Source organism: Lolium perenne, chromosome 4 (assembly GCF_019359855.2).
Source record: "Lolium perenne isolate Kyuss_39 chromosome 4, Kyuss_2.0, whole genome shotgun sequence".
NCBI lineage: Eukaryota > Viridiplantae > Streptophyta > Magnoliopsida > Poales > Poaceae > Lolium > Lolium perenne.
The window spans coordinates 62934917-62953017 of NC_067247.2; the positions used below are offsets into that span (position 1 = coordinate 62934917).

Consider the following 18101-nt stretch of genomic DNA (forward strand, 5'->3'; position numbering starts at 1 on the left):
GCCGCGCCACCCACCTCTCCATTCGCACCTCGATTGTCCGATTTCCCTAATTCTTTCGCCCGCCGACGTATTTTTCCCTAAAAACGACTATATATATGGCTCTGAAGAATTCTCGGGAGGAGAGCGCCACAGAAAGACAGAAACACCAAAACAGAGCCTGTTGCAAAGAAGATTGGAGGAGGAAGCTCCGTCGGGATCACCGCCAGAGGGATCTCCACCTTCTCCAATATCTTCATCATCATCATCATGACCAAGAGGGAGTAGTCCACCTCTGGATTACGAGTTTGTGGCAGTAGCTTGATCTTTTTCTCTAATGGTCTTCATTAAGTAACAGTAAAACTGAACTAGCTAGGAGCCACCACAGCTATTTGACGCTCACAGCCATCCGATCATGTCATCGGACGTCACAGATCTTCCAGTCATCTCACGGACCGTCGTTGGGTCGTTCACCGCGCCTGAACACACCCCATGGCCTGCTCAACGTGGTAGGGCTGCTTCTCCGGAAATGGACTTCGGCGTCTCGTTATCAACCGGGCCGAAACTTAAACAGTGTAGCCTCTTTCCGGATGGGCCTCCATTTCCTAGGCATTTTTTGTCGCGTATTCCTCTGCTCGCACCTGTCCTTCTCGATCCGCCACCGCCGCCACCGTCCGCCGCCGCCGTCTCCGTACTAAAGGCAGTTCTCTGGTGATTGCTCATCTCCTCCTGGTTCCTTTTCTCAGACGACCTTCGCCACCCACGTGCTCTTGCTATCAATTGCAATGTGCAACCGCCACGACGGCAACCCTCCACACTCCATCTCCTCAAATCCTTGCAATCCCTAGGCTATCGATTGCTTGTTTGGTCCCCCTCACAGAATTCCGGTCTGAGGTGATGGACATACGGAGGCGCTATGGATCAGTTATTTTGTACAGCTGCAGGATGTTCGGCGCCCCAGGCTTCCACATCAAGCTCATCAACAAGTCAGGTAATGAGCAAAATGTTTAAAAAAACTAACCAGAAGAGCAACATGGAAAATCGCATTTTAATACAGAAAGATCACAATGCTTAGGATGATTGAAGTTGTTATGTTCACAGTTCTGTCGTCAAATTCAGTTCTGGGACTCTTTCTCCCTTTTCTGCACATAAGCTATTTAAACTAATTAGTTATACAGCGTTTCATTAAAATTCTATTGTTGATATATATGTTATCAGATAGATTTTATTTGCATGTCCCAGTCTGTATGTAGCCATATGTATTGGCTGGAGCTGATACTTTCTTTCCTTATCTTACATTCTTACGTGCTTCATTTTGCTTTACAATTTTATTTTGTATAATTTCTTTTATGAAAGTTTGGAGACAAGATATGCTTCCCGCTAACCATATTTTCTCTACTTTATTTCAACTTCGATTTTAGTTTAGTGCTTGATTCAAGGCTTCATCGATTTTGGTGAGAGGGGCTTCACAGAGTAGATGCAATTCTGAATAAGATCTGCAATAGGGACATGAGCCAGCTTGAAGAATTATCCCCTAAAGGTTACTTTTTATGATCATTTCCCTGCAAATTCTTATATAAATTCATGACTGCCCAGCATATTCCATATAAATTTTGATCTAAATAAAGAAATACAATGGTTAATGTTTGCTTAAAATTCATTAAATGCACAACCTTGAAGAACAGTTGGACCGATTCTTATCTATTTGGCTTCCAACTTTAATGTGATGAGTGATACCGGCAAAATGATTTTCAAGGCTTACTTCCCTTTATGACTTTCAGAACTCATCTTGTACCATTCCACTCCTCATATTTTCTGTTGATTGCTTACTTCATGCATGCGTGCTTCAAAGAGCTCAATGTTAGCGAAAAAACCATGTACAGGTTCCATCTTCTGGATATATTCATGCACATTGTATATTTGTACTTGATATTATACTTCTTTCCTGAAAATTGAGAGGCATGGCAACACACACTTTAAGGCCAACTTATTCAATCTTGATGGGACATACAGATTCTAGGAAGCAAATTAACCAAGGAAGCGGAGAAGCAAATGTGACGGAGCGATTCGGCATAAGTGTCAGGTCTGTCTTCATGAGCCTCGTCCTTTGCCAGCTGATGCAGAAGTGCGAGTCAAAAGGTTAGGTAGCAGCAGCTCTTTGCTGACACAGTTAAGTGCTAGCTGAAGCGCCGTGGGAGAATTGTAGTTCATTCGCCGCTGTTTAGGCAAGAAATAACTCAACCGTTTTCTACAAGTCTTTAATGGACCGCGGACGATTGGAGGCTACATATGCTCAGCCGTTTCTACAAGATGCAGTTAAGTTGCTATTTCGCTTCTTATACTCCGCCTACATATTCTCTGTACGGTCGTCCGGGCTCTTTCCTCCCCCTTTCTCCAGCTAGAACTTGTAGTAGATCAATTTTTTCTGACAACTATTACCCCTTGTCCCTTCAATGGTTTTATTCAGTCTGGATTCCTTCTAATGTTTTGTTCTCCACGACTCCACTGTTACATTTGTTTGCAGATACTGTTGCCCAAGATCTCTTTGTGGTTCTGGTATCGAGGAGTTCCTAGAGGCTGGTTCTTACCTCTCTTTTTTTCCGATCGGGAGTTCTGCCAGTGAAGATTTCCAATGGCTGTTGGCCAGGTTTGTCCATTTGGAATGTCATATTTTATCCAATATATAACTATGTGTGCCTATGATTACTGAGTTCTTTTATTAGTTACATGGCAATCTATTATTACACATCCTAAAAATGAAAGGTCGGTATTGACATCGAAACTACATCAGGGCAGTTTCATCACCAACCATATTATATTTGAATTTCGTAACAATTTACATCACACATTATCCTGGCTGTTGCTAAATATCTCCCTTGACGAAAGGGTTCGTTGTACTATACTAAATTACATGTTTTTTATGTTCAGTCTTGCATTTTTTTTCCTTATTATGTTGTGATGGAGATAAATTTAGAAAGAAGAAATTATTTAGGTACGTGTACCCTGTGTATGCCTCATTAGTTCCCCATTTCAATTACCCGAGTTGGTTTATCTATATTTAATTTTATCGATATATTTTTCATATTCTTATTATTACATTTCATACAAGGACGAGTGCAGCAAAGCGTGTCATCATGGTCTAGCATATTCAACTCTACTAGGAACGTGAACGTCACATTTTCAAGAAATTCAACACTTTGGCAGGAGTACAACAGACTGAAACCATCGAGTTATCATGCATGATTTTTTCTTTGTCTTCACCTCTCAGAAGGCCAGCTATAAGAATGTTCCAAGGAGGGCAAGAGATTGATTTTTATTCTTATGCAAATCGGTTTTTCCTGTAAATATTGCTGGTTCCAAAAATTTGTTGGACAATTCTACGTTCTCGTTTGTATGGATACTGTCAATAATCTGACTATCATATATAAGAGGCTCATGGGATTTGTCTTGAGCAATGAATGGTTTTCTTCTTCAGTGTGAAATTGTACCAAGGGTAAGAGGTTTCAAAAATATTTTAGGACATTCCAAAGTACCCAATTGAATGAATCTTATCTCAAGGTTGTATGTCTTGTTATAGCGGCAGTCCTCCCTCCGTTGTCAAGTAAGTTACTGTAGAATTTGTACACTGTTTCTTGAATCAACATGGATGCCACATGTATGATATGGTTACTTGTACAAAATTTTGCTTACCGCTTCATTTATTTGAGCTGTTACTTCCCCAAATTCTTACATGGAGGTGGTAGCTCTCATACATGCGAACTCTTGACCTGCGACTTGCATGGAGATAATCGATGAACGTTTTGTGTTCACTACAAAAGGTTCTTTTCAATTCATACCGCTGTGTTCATATTGGTACTAATTGTCTGATGTGTTCTTGCATTTCTTATATTGTTTTCTCTTTCAGGGGCTGGGAAGTTCTGTATACCTTCTATCATTGGCATTGTTTATTATTGTCAGGTGCAGAAATATTCCACAAAGCTTTTATCAGAAACCACTTGGCTATTATATATAAGGTTTATCAGAAGCTCACTTGCTGCACCCATGTGTTATTAAAAACAATTTTTTTATATATAGTTTTAATCTACATATCCATAGAAATGCTAACTGTTGGTTCACTCTTTGCAGATAATTCCTTTTATTTGGAAGCTTGCAAATAATGGTCTACCCTAGATACCTATATGTTGAGTTGCTGGTTCAATTATTCTTTACTCAAATTTGCATCTCAAATCAAAGAGTTGGGCAGATAAGGAAACTTATAATACTCATGTGCTCTCACACTTCAATGAAGCAGCTATGCCAAGCCCGTCAACTATTTTTGTAGCTCATTTTACCCATTATAATTCCAGTTGTCTAAAGTTAACCAAAATTTATGGGCTGCTCCTTTGTATATGTTTTGCTCCGTATGTGCATATGAAGCAGACTTAAGGCACATATAAGTTTTCCATTTTTTATGTTAATGCATCAAGTTAATTCCTAGCTATGTATTTTTAGTTAGGGTAAAATTTTAAAGATGAAAGTCTTACTACTTATGCGGAAGTATGCTATGCTAAGAATTGGAGGCTTGTTTTGGGATCAATTAAATCGCATTGTGTATATTTGTTTTAAAAACAGAGAACTCTAAGTTTAGCGATCCGGCCAATCTTGTATCATCACAAACATCTATATTTTGTACCTTTATATGACAATAATTGTTACCATTATATCAGAAGTAGGACGGGCGCAGCAACGCGCGTTGTAATGGTCTAGTAGTACTTAGTGACATATGGGCTGCTGATACGTCTCAAACGTATCTATAATTTCTTATGTTCCATGCTACTTTATTAATGATACTCACATGTTTTATACATACTTTATATCATATTTATGCATTTTCCAGCACTAACCTATTGACAAGATGCCGAAGAGCGATTCTTTGTCATTGTTTTTGGTTTCAGAAATCCTACAAAGGAAATATTCTCGGAATTGGACGAAATCAACGTCCAGGGTCTTATTTTTCCACGAAGCTTCCAGAAGACCGAGGGAGATACGAAGTGGGGCCACGAGGTGGCGCCACACTAAGGCGGTGCGGCCAAGGAGGGGCCCGCGCCGCCCTGTTGTGTGGGCCCCTCGTGACGCCCCTAAACCTGCCCTTCCGCCTATAAGAAGCCTTCATCGCGAATACCCCAGTACCGAGAGCCACGATACGGAAAACCTTCCAGAGACGCCGCCGCCGCCAATCCCATCTCGGGGGATTCAGGAGATTGCCTCCAGCACCTTGCCGGAGAGGGGAATCATCTCCCGGAGGACTCTTCATCGCCATGATCGCCTCCGGAGTGATGTGTGAGTAGTTCACCCCTGGACTATGGGTCCATAGCAGTAGCTAGATGGTTGTCTTCTCCTCATGTGTAATCATTGTTCGATCTTGTGAGCTGCCTATCATGATCAAGATCATCTATTTGTAATGCTACATGTTGCGTTTGTTGGGATCCGATTAATATGGAATCCGATTAATATGGAATACTATGTTATGTTGATTATCAATCTATCATCTATGTGTTGTTTATGATCTTGCATGCTCTCCGTTGCTAGTAGAGGCTCTGGCCAAGTTGATACTTGTAACTCCAAGAGGAAGTATTTATGCTCGATAGTGGGTTCATGCCTCCATTAAATCTGGGACAGTGACAGAAAGTTCTAAGGTTATGGATGTGCTGTTGCCACTAGGGATAAAACATCAATACTTTATCTAAGGATATTTGCGTTGATTACATTACGCACCGTACTTAATGCAATTGTCTGTTGTTTGCAACTTAATACTGTAAGGGGTGCGGATGCTAACCCGAAGGTGGACTTTTTAGGCATAGATGCATGCTGGATAGCGGTCTATGTACTTTGTCGTAATGCCCAATTGAATTTCACACTACTCATCATAATATGTATGTGCATTGTCATGCCATCTTTATTTGTCAATTGCCCAACTGTAATTTGTTCACCCAACATGCTATTTCTTATTGGAGAGACACCGCTACTGAACTGTGGACCCCGGTCCATTCTTTTACATCGAATACAATCTACTGCAATACTTGTTCTTACTGTTCTTTGCAAACATCATCTTCCACACTATACATCTAATCATTTGTTACAGCAAGCCGGTGAGATTGACAATCTCACTATCACGTTGGAGCAAAGTACTTTGATTGTGTTGTGCAGGTTCCACGTTGGCGCCGGAATCCCTGGTGTTGCGCCGCACTACACTCTGCCACCATCAACCTTCACGTGCATCTTGACTCCTACTGGTTCGATAACCTTGGTTTCTTACTGAGGGAAAATTTGCCGCTGCACGCATCATACCTTCCTCTTGGGGTTCCCAACGGACGCGTGTTGTACGCGTATCAGCTGCCTATCATGATTATGGTCATATTTGTAATAACTATGTGGTGGATACTTGTTCTATGATATTGTTACATGAGATCTGATCGTAAGATGTAGTAGGAAGGTTCGAGAGCTATTATGGCTTTGCCTTTGTTTTGCTACCTCACTAGGGATAAAGTGAATGCATGTGCTATGTTTATCATGTGACAGTAACGGTGATCTTGTTTTTTCAAGGTAGCATATTTGATATTCAAACTTCATATGTCAAAATACTTATTGATATGCTCAGTTAATTCTTAATACAAGATTGATGAAGTTTCATTCTTGTGGAGCATAAGAGAGGTGTGTTGCATTATCTCTATGTTAGGACATGATGCCCATATTAATTTTTATCTTACATATAATATGATTTATACCTTCATATCTCAATGATGAATTGCTTTTTGTCCACCACAACTTTACGAGAGAATAGTCAAGTGAACTCATGAATCCCGGTCCACTTTTTATCATAAGAAACACATTTATCTTGCATTTACATTGTTTTCTATTAGCTGCACTATTTTATTCCGAAAATACAAAAATATTTACTTTTCTTATTTGCATCCAAAACACCAAAAACAGTCAATCTCTTTACAGCTTTTACTTAGTTATTTTATCTTGATTAGTTTAATACTTGTTTTATTACTACTTGTGTTATTACTTACTTGAAACCTTGTGCTTGACAACCACACAGTGGAGTTGGGGACACGAGGCATTTACTTACTTGCAGGATTTCTTGAAAAATATAGAAGAGAAATACTTTTCCATCCAGTTCCCTGAGAGTTCGATATAAACCCTCGAGTCACCCTTGTGGGGAAGATACTTCCTTGATACAACACTCTGCACTTGGAGTCCCAACGTATCAAGATCTTTTTGGCGTTGCTAGTAGTCGTCATCAGAATCTCACCATCTTCATCACCGTCTGCGAGGGATTCCTCGGCATTGACCCTCACTGGGGATCATGGAAGAAAATCTTCTTCATCAAGCGCCATAGCGGGAACAACGAACCCTACGTCGTGGGAGGGGTCGGTTTTGTCGTTTGGAAGGAGGTGAACTACTTCAACTTTCCGATGAAAGAATCCGTCCAGGGATGGAGGTCGAAGTGGTTCTACCTTAGAGACCGGCCAGCTTCGGGTCACCGCTCCGACCTGCCGAAGTTCTCGGACGTTCTGGAAGCAACGCCGAAGAAGTCCTGGCAGAACATTTTGACTGCTGAAGAAAACCGGTAGCCGATAAGTTATATGAAAAGGTCCTAGAGCTGAAGAACTCCGGCAGCCAGACGATGATCGGTTTTGTTCTTGAAGCGCTGCATCCAGCCGGTGATGTCCAGGGTCCACCAGATCTGGTTGTATACCGGCGCCAAGGACGTGACTCGAATCAATGTCCTGGATCTCTCGAAGAAGGAGCTTCAGGATGAAGTCAGGCATGTGACGCACTTCCATCAAGAGGACATCATTCCCATGGTAGCCCTTCAAGACCCATATGAGCTTCGTCATCTTCCAGCCAAGGTAATTTTATTGTCTTGGCGCTCCATACTCGATATGATGTTTGTACCGATAATTTGTTTTCACTCGGAGCTTCATTTGTCTTGTTAGGCCTCCACTGTCACAAGGTGCTATCCTCCTGCACCTGAGACTGGGGAAGAACCCAAAGATGACAAATCCACAGGAAATGTCGAAGAAAACGTCGAGGTGGTAGATGATAGCGACGCCACCGAAGGCGAAGAAGAAAAACTAAAGATATCAGAGCCTTCGCCGGAAGGCATCTGCCGATGAACTGGCCAATACAGTGGAGTCAAGTCCTAGCAACCAGTGCGACGATGATGCTAATCGTGTTCCTTTTGTTGATGCAGCCCCCGAGGCGTCGACTGCTCCACCACCAAAGCGGGCATCGGGTGTCTTCGCCGACGAGGAGCTGTTGTTCGAGTCGTAAGTGCCTTTACTCTTTGTGCGTCGTTGAGTCACTTAGTAATTTTCATCTGTGTTGCTGACGCAGTCAAATTTGTTTGTCAAGTGAGGAAGGGGAAATATCTCACCCACCTTCGAAGAAGGCGAGGGTCAGCTCCGAGAAGACGGTGACGGCGGAAGTCGAAGAACCAGTTCTGCCAGAGGAGACGTCAGTTGTAACTCCGCCGCCGAAGAAGGCGCTGGAGAAGAGGAAGGAGTCTGCTTCGGCAACTGCTCATGCGACCTCGGCTCCTGAGGGACACGTAAGTGTCGTTGTAGTTGTGTTTCTCTTTACGACGGTTCTTACCCGAGTAGCCCTCGAGCCTACGATTGGCTGCTCGTTGTTGGATTGATGGACGTTCGAGTGTTTAATCGTTGTTTCGTTCCTTTGTTGTAGCCCATCCAATCCACGGTGGCCATGGTGACGGACTTTGTCGCCCAGTTCATCAAGATGGAAGCCGAGAATTCCCAACTCCACGAAGCCGCCAAGTCTTCAGTCGAGCAGCTCGAAACAGCGAACAAGCTGGCGACCGACGCCTGGCAGGAAGACGAAGATCTGAAGAAGGAGCTGAGGCGGGTGAAGGCGAAGCTGGAGGAGGAGAAGAGGCTGAAGGGGGAGGCCCAGTCCCAAGCAGAGAAAAGGGAGGACAAACTCCGTAAATCCATCGAAACTCTGCTGGGTAACTCAGTTCGACACCTTCATCCTTCCTTTCTTTTGGATTGATGTTACTTATTGCTTGTATTGTTGTCTTGTTTAGGTGCTTCCGATACTCCCATCGACCGCACGAACAAACTTCGGGTGGACTCCAGCGAACAGATTCTGGCGATGTTGCAGAAGACCAAGGCAGCTTTGTCGAATCTGTAAGCCCTGGTGTTCCCGAAGTTGGACCAGGTGAAAACCTTGGGGGAGCTGGCGGAGGCGTTCTACATCGACACCGACGGCACCATCGAGGTATTGAAGCGCACTTAGCGTCTCTATGGAGCGCTCCTTACCTTCCAGTTTTTGATGGGGTATGGCTTTGAAGCCGATATTGAGAAACTCACAAAGGCGCTGCCGAAAAGTAAAGACGGCTCTACTGTCGACCTGGGATCGAGCACTCGCAAGTGCTCGCGCCAACTTCTTGAGTTGGTGGAGGCAAACAAGAAGCAAGGAGCTGCTGAGACTGCCTCAAGTGCCTCCACACAAACCTAAGCGCCTTGATTTTGTTGTCTTTGTCTGTAACCGATACCTTTAAGTAGCTTTATTCGCCTGTTTTGTAATGAAACATGTTGGCAATGTTGCCAACACTTACTTTTGTGAATGAAATGCCACTTCGTTGGCGCTCCCCATGGGAGTTGAAATCCATGAACCTGTTTTTTATTTTCTGGATAAGCACACTCGATGCCTTATTGCAAGTGACGTCAGTTACTACATATGCCGAAAGTTCTTCGGGTCCTCCAGCTGGCGGCGAATCCGGGCTTGTGCACCAACTGCGAAGCAGAATATCTCAGATGGAGAAGGACCTGGTAGGCATCCACGCCATGGTGGCGGTGGTGAAGAAAAAGGGGGAGTTAGCCATCGAAGCCGAGCAATATCGCAGAACCAGCTGCTGAAGGCCACCGAAAGCTTGAATTGTAAGTAGGCCCGATGTTTTTTTGTCTTTTGAATCTTCGAGTGCTTGCTCCTTGTAAATTAATTTTCCTTTTTTCGGCGGTCATTGCTCTGAATGTATTGGAAGAGAACAAATGTGTGCATGACAAGGTCAATGCTTTGACCGACATGCCGCAGCCGCACGGCGTGTTCTGGACCAATAGATCAAAAGTTGCTATGGTCGCAAAGTTTCAGGATCGGGTGGAGCAGGTGCATGGCTTCTTTGATAAGATCCTTAGCCATGGTATGGAGAAAGGCACCGAGATAGACCTGCAGGCTCGTGCTGATCGAAGAGAAGGAAGGTCCAATTAGTGTAAGACAATGTGCAAAGCATCAAGTGATTGTACAAATGATGTGATATTTGTATGTAATTAATACTAGAACTTCTCATTTGTTGCAGGCCCGAGTGTTCGGGTGCGCTGTAGATTATGAAAAACTCGAAGCAGCTTTTATCGCGTAGACGATGTAATATTGTTGAGCTAATTCTTTGTATTTGAGATTTATCGATGACGATGCCTATGAAAACAGGCGAGCCGCAGTGTCGATTGACCCGTGGTAAAAACGTATTGTGTGAACGATGTGTTATACAGAGTCGTTTTTTGTAGAAGTGTTAAACGTTGGCGGTAGGCCCCGAGCAATCATGTGAGCCACAGGCTCGACAGACTCGTGGCTCAAGTATCGTGAAGACGATGTTTTGACGCAGAGCTGTTTGTATAGCGTCGGCGGCAACTTCTGAGTGATCAGGTGTGTTGCAAGCTCGACGGAATCGTAGCAATCTTATCGTGTAAACGATGTCATCAGAGCCGATTTTATTTTTGAATTGCATCGGCAGCAGTCCCCGAGTGATCGGGAGCGATGTTGGCTCCGATGGACTCGTGGCTCAAGTATCGTGTGGACGATGTTTTGGCACAGAGCCGTAAGTTTATGTGTATGTCGTCGGCGGCAGCCTCGAGTATTCGGGTGAGCCACGGGCTCAGATGGACTCGTAGCTCAAGTATCGTGAAAACAATATTTTGGCGTGAGTCGCTAGTTTGTATAGTTTTTATCGGCGGTAGCCCCCGAGTAATCGGGTGCGCTACGGGCTCCGGTGGACTCGTTTGCACCTCTATCGTTAGAACGATGTGTCGTGCAAAGCCATGATTTTGTTGTAAGTTGCATCAACGGCAGCCCCCGTGTGACCGGGTGCCTAGCCGGCGCCCCCGTGTGATCGAGTGCGCAGCCGGCTCGATGGACTCGTGACGCTTTTACCGTAAATACGATGTATCGCGTATAGTCGTATGTTTTATATAGAAACTTATCGGCTCCTCCGGGTGTGCTTAAAGGCTTTGTGACAATTATCGTGTATACAATGTGTTTTCCATTTTTCTTTGCGAAAGAACTTCCAAAAGCCCCCGAGTAATGTCAGGTGTATTCTATTGGGCAAAACAATACTTGTATGGATGAATTTGAACTTTATTGATAAACTGTAACTGATGTACATTTTTGTCTTTGCTATGGCTAAGAAGCCTCATTGAACGAAGTAAAAGAAAAATCCTAAACATAGACTTCTCATTCTCTAATGCATTGCTATTTCTACAACGCCTGTATTAATATAGCATGAAAGCTAGAAAGTTTCCTAGAAAAAAACAATGGAAATTATCACAGCAGAACTGAAATTCAAATTCTACATATGTACATAAAATCTAGATGAACCGTAGAGACTCCAAATCAATAGGAACAGGAATACTACTTCACACTCTGTCACCTATCGCCGCATTACTGTTAAACTCAGTCAACCAAAGACACATGGTACTGATCCTGATACAATCTGAAGCAAAAGACTTGCTCAACAATAGATTATATAGTCTTGTTTCTGCTCAGCTAGCTCTAACAACAAATATTTCGAGGCATGGCTTCCGTTCATCAGTAGATGACATGAATCTATATCTTCAGGTGAGCAGCATGAACAAGAGTCTTCGCTAATCAGCTCATCAACAAATAGACTGAAAAAATGAGCAAGTAAAATTAATTTGAAACAGCTTCATGTGTAGCAGAAGCTTAATTAGCATCCAAATAGCATCAACAAAAGAAAGAAGTCTATCAGTGAACTTCATTGCAGAATTCTCCGAACTTTGAATACGTAAAAGAGACATCAACTTACATAATTCAGCACAAGATTAACAGGAGAAATGCTAGTAAGAATATGCATGCCAGATACACAGTATTAACATGCATTGCCTATTGAGCGTATCATACCAAGCTTGTCCTATCTCAAGGCATCATCATCTTTTCAAAAATGAGGAATCGCTGCTACTTCAGCAAAATCAAAATTGATCTGAAGAGCAGAGAGGCAAGGCATATACATAAAGATCAGAATGCACCTAACTAGGGGATGCTACTCGTCCAACTTGGAAATGCAATAATACAATAAGTAACAAGTAACAAGACATGTTCACAGATACAGAAATAGTGTATGTAACAGAGTTATATATTGGACTGCTAGGTTAATAAGCCAAGCCTTCTTTATTTTCAGAAAAGAAGCAGCAAATAAATATAGCTATTGTGAGATCACAAATAAATTGTGAGATCAAACAATCAGCTAACGTAACACACGCGAAATATATTGTCTGGACTGAACCGAACGCTCAGGCAAACAGCTTAACTATCGATCAAATGTTCAACATCAGGAGGTAAAATTAATTTAGATATTACACACCAGTACGCCACAATAAGAAAATGATATACTTGAAGCATCACAAATAACCAGTGTTCCGAACCAAAGTAAGTTTTTGCAGAACCTATTTTTACTTGAGCTACAAAGCTCTACAAGGCCTGACCAGAAGTAAAAATGACAGTTGACACACAAGACCCAAGTTATGAAGTTAATATATGGCTGATCAAAAGAAACATTTGCGTGGACAAAAGAAAGAGGACAGGTTTACAGCTCTACAAGGCCTGACCAAAAGTAAAAATGACACACATTTGCCTGACCAAAAGAAACAGGACAGGTTTACAGTACAGAGTAAAGTAGCAATTATGCAAAACAAATAAATATAGCTATTGTGAATTTTATCTAGCAATTAAGTGGAAAATCTGGAGCTATAAAGATACTTTAATGTTAACTTGAGTAAAATAACAGTAGGTATATTGCACGATAATCTAAGCCACATTGGCAAGATGATCACAGCAATTTTTATTAAGTTGCAAAAGGCAATATGATCATAAAAGAAGAAAGAGGCAGGCAGGACGCACTACACGACGCACAGAGAACCATCCATCGTCCCAGCGTGCTTGTCCCTCTCAGCAACGTTTCAGCCAAGGGTGACTCAACGAGCTGGCTGGTTCTGCAATGTGTTGCTTTGCATTTCTGGTCTGAATACATAAGCCTACTCCGTTGGGCTGATTTGCTCGACCGGTGCTACAGCAGCGGCCGCAGCTCCGCTCCTGATCTACATCATGGCTGGCTCGCAGTAACCAAATTGCACTCGTGCAAGATGGAGGGGAGGGGAACCAGAGAGTGAAGAGGAGAGGTTCCTCAACGTTTAGCACGGACTTGCTCCTGCCACTGCACGGGCCCTGCTGGTGCTGGAGCGGCCACGGTCGCGGTGGAAGGCACGGGGAAGGTAGGCTCCGCCAGATCCATCTGCTGCGGAGGAGGAGGACCTAGGACATGTCAACGCGGAGGAGGAGGTCGGGGGCGGCGCGGAGGAGACGCGGAGGAGGTGGTCGGGGGCGGCGCGGAGGATACGCGGAGGAGGAGAAGGCGGGTGGTGCGTGGAGGAGGCGAGTGGCGGCGCGGAGGTGTGTTTCTCAGTGGTGACTGCGTGAGGACACAACCGCTGGGAATCGTGGGCTTTGTGGTTTTGTCCACCAACGCCATATAAATTTCATGGTAGGCCGCTTACGCCATTTACGCCAAATTTCGCGGGCAGCGTATGTGGGATCGCGAAATGCCGCTGCCACTTACATCCTGAAGGAATATGGATACTGATGGTGTGCTGGTCTGGCAGTGAAAAGGGAGCCAGTGCCACTCGTGACCCAGAAGTAGCTTTCGAACTGATAGCATAAAGATGCTATTTTTTTTAAAAAAATCACAATGCAGGTATAACCAATAGATAATCATCTGGTCAACAGAGTATGACATTTATGCTAACTGTTTATAAGCCAACAACAAAGGGAGGGTTCAATATTGACAGGTCAAAGTTGAAATGCGCGAGAATTGAAAATGGTTATATTTGGTGATGCATAATTCCTACGGTGGCACTCACGAATCTATTACTTCAAAGAGTTGCTGCCAGAAAGGCAACAAACATTGTGGGAGAACGCGAGACTACGAGGCTGGGTGCTTAGATTCTATCATTGTCCATACGACGCTCCAAGGAATTAAGTGAGATCAAACAAAATAGGAAGAGAACAGCTCAGACCTCAGAATTTATCTTAATACTTTATCATGTACAGTAACTAGTAACTAGCAACGTTAAAAGGAGGTTCATTATATAATTAGTACAGCACAAATCTGGTATATGTTAAAAATAAGCAACTCACAGGAACATGAGCTATAGCAGAAGTTTAACTCTATATAGCCTAATGAACATCGAAAATATGTTGCGAGTACAATCAATTGTCAACTTTTATCACAAAGCAGTTTTCCAGTTCATATTTCAACTTCCTTAGCTGGGTAGTAACAAATGGAAGTGTTTATACCCTGACATGAGTAAAGGTTGATTAATGTAACAGCTGCGCTTAGAATTAAACTGCTACTCTCTTGTTTCGTTTTAGTGGAAATGATATCAGTACTTTTATCTTTTGCTTCTCAAGAAGTATTGTGGATGCTACTCCATGGCTTGTACCATTTTTGTATGTCAAAGTCATAAAATGGCACAAGTACAATACTAAAGGAAGTCAAATAACTCTATAATACAAAGAAATAAAAATCATATTTAAAAACAAATCTAACCCTTGTTCGGAGGTATGCCACAAATTCACCTTACCTGCATACTAAATGGTGCGATTGCCATGCTCCAATCTGTTGTGACGTCGAAGAAGATGATAATTGGCAAATTCCCTGAAAGAATAGGAACAAATCATTAGGATAACCTTTCTTTTTTAGTGAAAAAGCAAGTTCTAGGTGGTTACCACAAAAACAACAAATATCTACATGACATAACCTGGTCTTGCAGACCTTGCAGAAGAGCGACTTTGACTTTTGAGTTTTTTTCTTCGGAGTCTTCTTCTTGCCTAGAGTAAATACAGATTTAGTAACAGAATTTACACAATAAGCCTCAATTCTTAGAACCTACTACCTCTGTCCAGATTTAATTGACTTCTATCAATACGGTACTTGTTCATTAGCCTTCTCTCTCCCGCGTCGATTAAATAGGAACGAAGGGAGTAGAATATATGCAATTTAATTAAGGTTTTGTACAATAACACTGTACCACAGAAACGAACCTGTATTCAGCCCACTTGGTGTTGCTAGCTTTGGCTTCTTAGAAGGATGATATATCTTTGCGATAGTGGAAGTAGTGCAGCACAAACATCAATCAGATAAGAATGTAGAAACAAATGAAATAATGGCATTACTAAGCGAAAATACAACCATTTGATCTTCATCGTCTTCATCTTTGCTCTCCATCACACCAACCCGAAGCTTTGAAGGCCCAGAAGCCCCAGAAGCCCAGAAAATACAACCATCATCGTTTTCCTCCAAATCTGTATCGATGTAAGGGTCGAGCTATGGAACAGAAAATATAATACAGTAAGTCATCCCAGTCACATAGAATTAAAAGGATTAATGCAAAAATAGGGTCATCATCCATTAACTTACTTCATCTGAAGATGTTGTTGGCAAATCCAAGTCATGTGTCGAAGAAGAGCTATCTTCATCATCTTCGTCGTTCGCAGACAGGTTATCTTCCTCAATTTTCTCCTTTTTGCTTTTGGAATTTTGCTCTTCTTCATTAGCTATATCATGCTTGCCTTAAAAAGAAACACACACACAAAGTTTTACCTACCGAATTATATAAATCAAACTGAACAAATGCTATCGATAATTAACTAGGCAAATATCAGTATGAGAGGTGAGTAAATCTTAACACATAGCCTATAATAATTCTAAAGAAATACTACACGTACACACTACACAGTATACTACACATTCCTCACAGTTAGGGGTGTGCAAAACTATGTCATGATTGCACACATAGATGCACTAGGCTTTGTCGCCATGGGCTGGGCCAGCCTCGAGCGGAAAGGAGTGTATGTCAGTACTTGAACACATCACCAGTAAACAGATGGATACATACGCTACACTGAAGCAAACACTTCGTCAGTTAATAGACGGCCCAGATGGAAGCGGAGCATCAACTCAATGCACCACCTCTCGCTTTCCTGCCCAAAGTCCTTATCAGTATGTGGTTCATGACAATGACTTGTATGTACCGCACCATTTCCAAATGCCATCCATTGCCCAAGCACCACCTTGTGTGGTTGAACACCCACCCTTCCCACCAGTCCACCACAACCAGGAACATGGCAACTTCAACAAGGCAAGAATTATAACCCAGTATCTACTTTTCGAGTACAACAACCTGAAGCAGATCGTAATGACCGCATGCAGGAAATGGGAGGTGTGTCTTATTATGCAGATGCTGTTGTCAAAGGTCCACGTCTGGAAATTCCTTTATTTGATTGTGAGGATCCAATTGGATGGTTACAACAGTGTGAGAAGTTTTTCGACATGTCAGGAACCCCTTATATTAATGAGCTGATATTAAATATGATGTTAGTGGCCAACGTCCTCAGGGAATTTTACAAGCATATTGGTATGCCAAGGTGTATGAAAATGCAGCAGCTGCTAAGAAAACATACTATCAAAGCATGCAGCCAAAGCAAAGGGGTTAGACCAGTTTCAGATTTCCACCTAAGCCTATACAACTGCCAACAAATGACAGGGCGGGCAACAGTCATCAAGCAGAGCGGTCAGCTAATCAGACCAACAGAACTACTCGGCAATGTAGGTACTGCAAAGAGCCGTGGAATAGGGAGCACATATGCCGGCAAGGCAGAACCCTACATATCATGCAAGAGATGATACGACATTCACTTCTGAACCTGAAACTTCCCCATCCACTGAACAAACCTATCACATAGCTCCTAATACCCCAGACAACACCTCATCCAAAGCAGAACTGATGCATTTGTCAGCACATGCTACTGAGGGTACAGCCAGCATTGCAACATTTTCTCTGCTTGTTAACATTATAGACAGAGTTGCAGCACATGGAAAGGCATCGATCTGAACAGATCTGCCTTCTTCTTCCTCTAGTCTGGATCTTCCCCTTCTTCAGGTCTGGTTGCTCGCCACAAGCAGCCGTATCCGGCACAAATCCAGGCGGTCGTGAGAAAGTAACCGTTTTTGCCCAACCTTACTCGCAGGGGAACTCCGGCTAAAGCCATGGCTTAATATGCCAAGATAAACACGCGAAGACATAGGGGAGCTCAAGATAAACAAACCTTTTGAGAGGAGCCGGGCGACCGCCGCGCCGGTGTCCATGCCGCAAGCGCTCAGCGCCGCCTTGATCTCGGGCAGGGGGAGGTTCACGATCTGCTGCAGGCTCTGCACTAGCTTCTGTGCCGCCTTCTTCATCCCTTGCTTATCGGCGCCGTCGCTCATCCTCGCTGCCAGGATCACGCAGGCTCGTCCCCGCCGCCGAGGATTGCCCTTGAAGCGGGTGAAACCCTAGCGAGAGAAAACGGGCTGAAGTGTGACGGGCTGAGGGTAGCTTAGCATCCACATTTCCGCTCAATATCAGAAAAACTATTTGCTAGCAAAAAGTCTACCGTTCTATTCCAACTTCTTTGCAATGTGCACTAAAACTAAAACTAAAACTAAAACAGATTGACAGCGTTTTTGACAAATGGCAGGCCGAATTTGCTGAGGTGGACTCGGTCCCACTTGTCAGGCCAATTTAAAATGTCACGATATTTAAAAAAAAATATATATAAGAAAATCCAAAAAAAGGTCACCATTCCCTTCCTCACACACGGTGCGCCAGGGAGAACGGCGGTTGCCAGCGGTCGAGCTCCCCGCTCCGGTTGGCCTACGCAATGGACGGAACTTGCACCAGGGGAGGAGGGCCCACCTCCCAAGGTGCTGGCCCTCTCTCGTGCAGAGAGATTGA

The 18101-nt window shown here is 43.2% G+C and overlaps 1 protein-coding gene and 1 long non-coding RNA gene across 5 annotated transcripts; one reads left to right on the forward strand and one right to left on the reverse strand.

Moving 5' to 3' along the window:
- The first annotated feature begins 602 nt into the window (after nt 1–602).
- On the forward strand, nt 603–4871 carry LOC127292746 (uncharacterized). 4 transcript variants are annotated; one of them, XR_007845357.2, is made up of 7 exons: nt 603–967; nt 1398–1516; nt 1990–2291; nt 2501–2623; nt 3086–3794; nt 3881–3989; nt 4102–4871. It is a non-coding gene; the product is annotated as an uncharacterized lncRNA (long non-coding RNA). The 4 variants fall into 4 exon arrangements; XR_007845356.2 differs by having other exon boundaries at nt 1990–2623; XR_007845358.2 differs by having other exon boundaries at nt 1990–2623; nt 3881–3933.
- Nucleotides 4872–11550: 6679 nt separating this feature from the next.
- Nucleotides 11551–17718, reverse strand: LOC127292747 (uncharacterized). The gene is made up of 7 exons (XM_051322200.2): nt 17434–17718; nt 15746–15897; nt 15518–15652; nt 15370–15424; nt 15087–15156; nt 14910–14983; nt 11551–11921 (listed from the first exon to the last, which is right to left on the reverse strand). Exons 1-6 carry the CDS (start codon nt 17591–17593, stop codon nt 14917–14919), a joined length of 639 nt encoding a protein of 212 aa, XP_051178160.1. The 5' UTR covers nt 17594–17718; the 3' UTR covers nt 11551–11921; nt 14910–14916.
- Between the last annotated feature and the right edge of the window lie 383 nt (nt 17719–18101).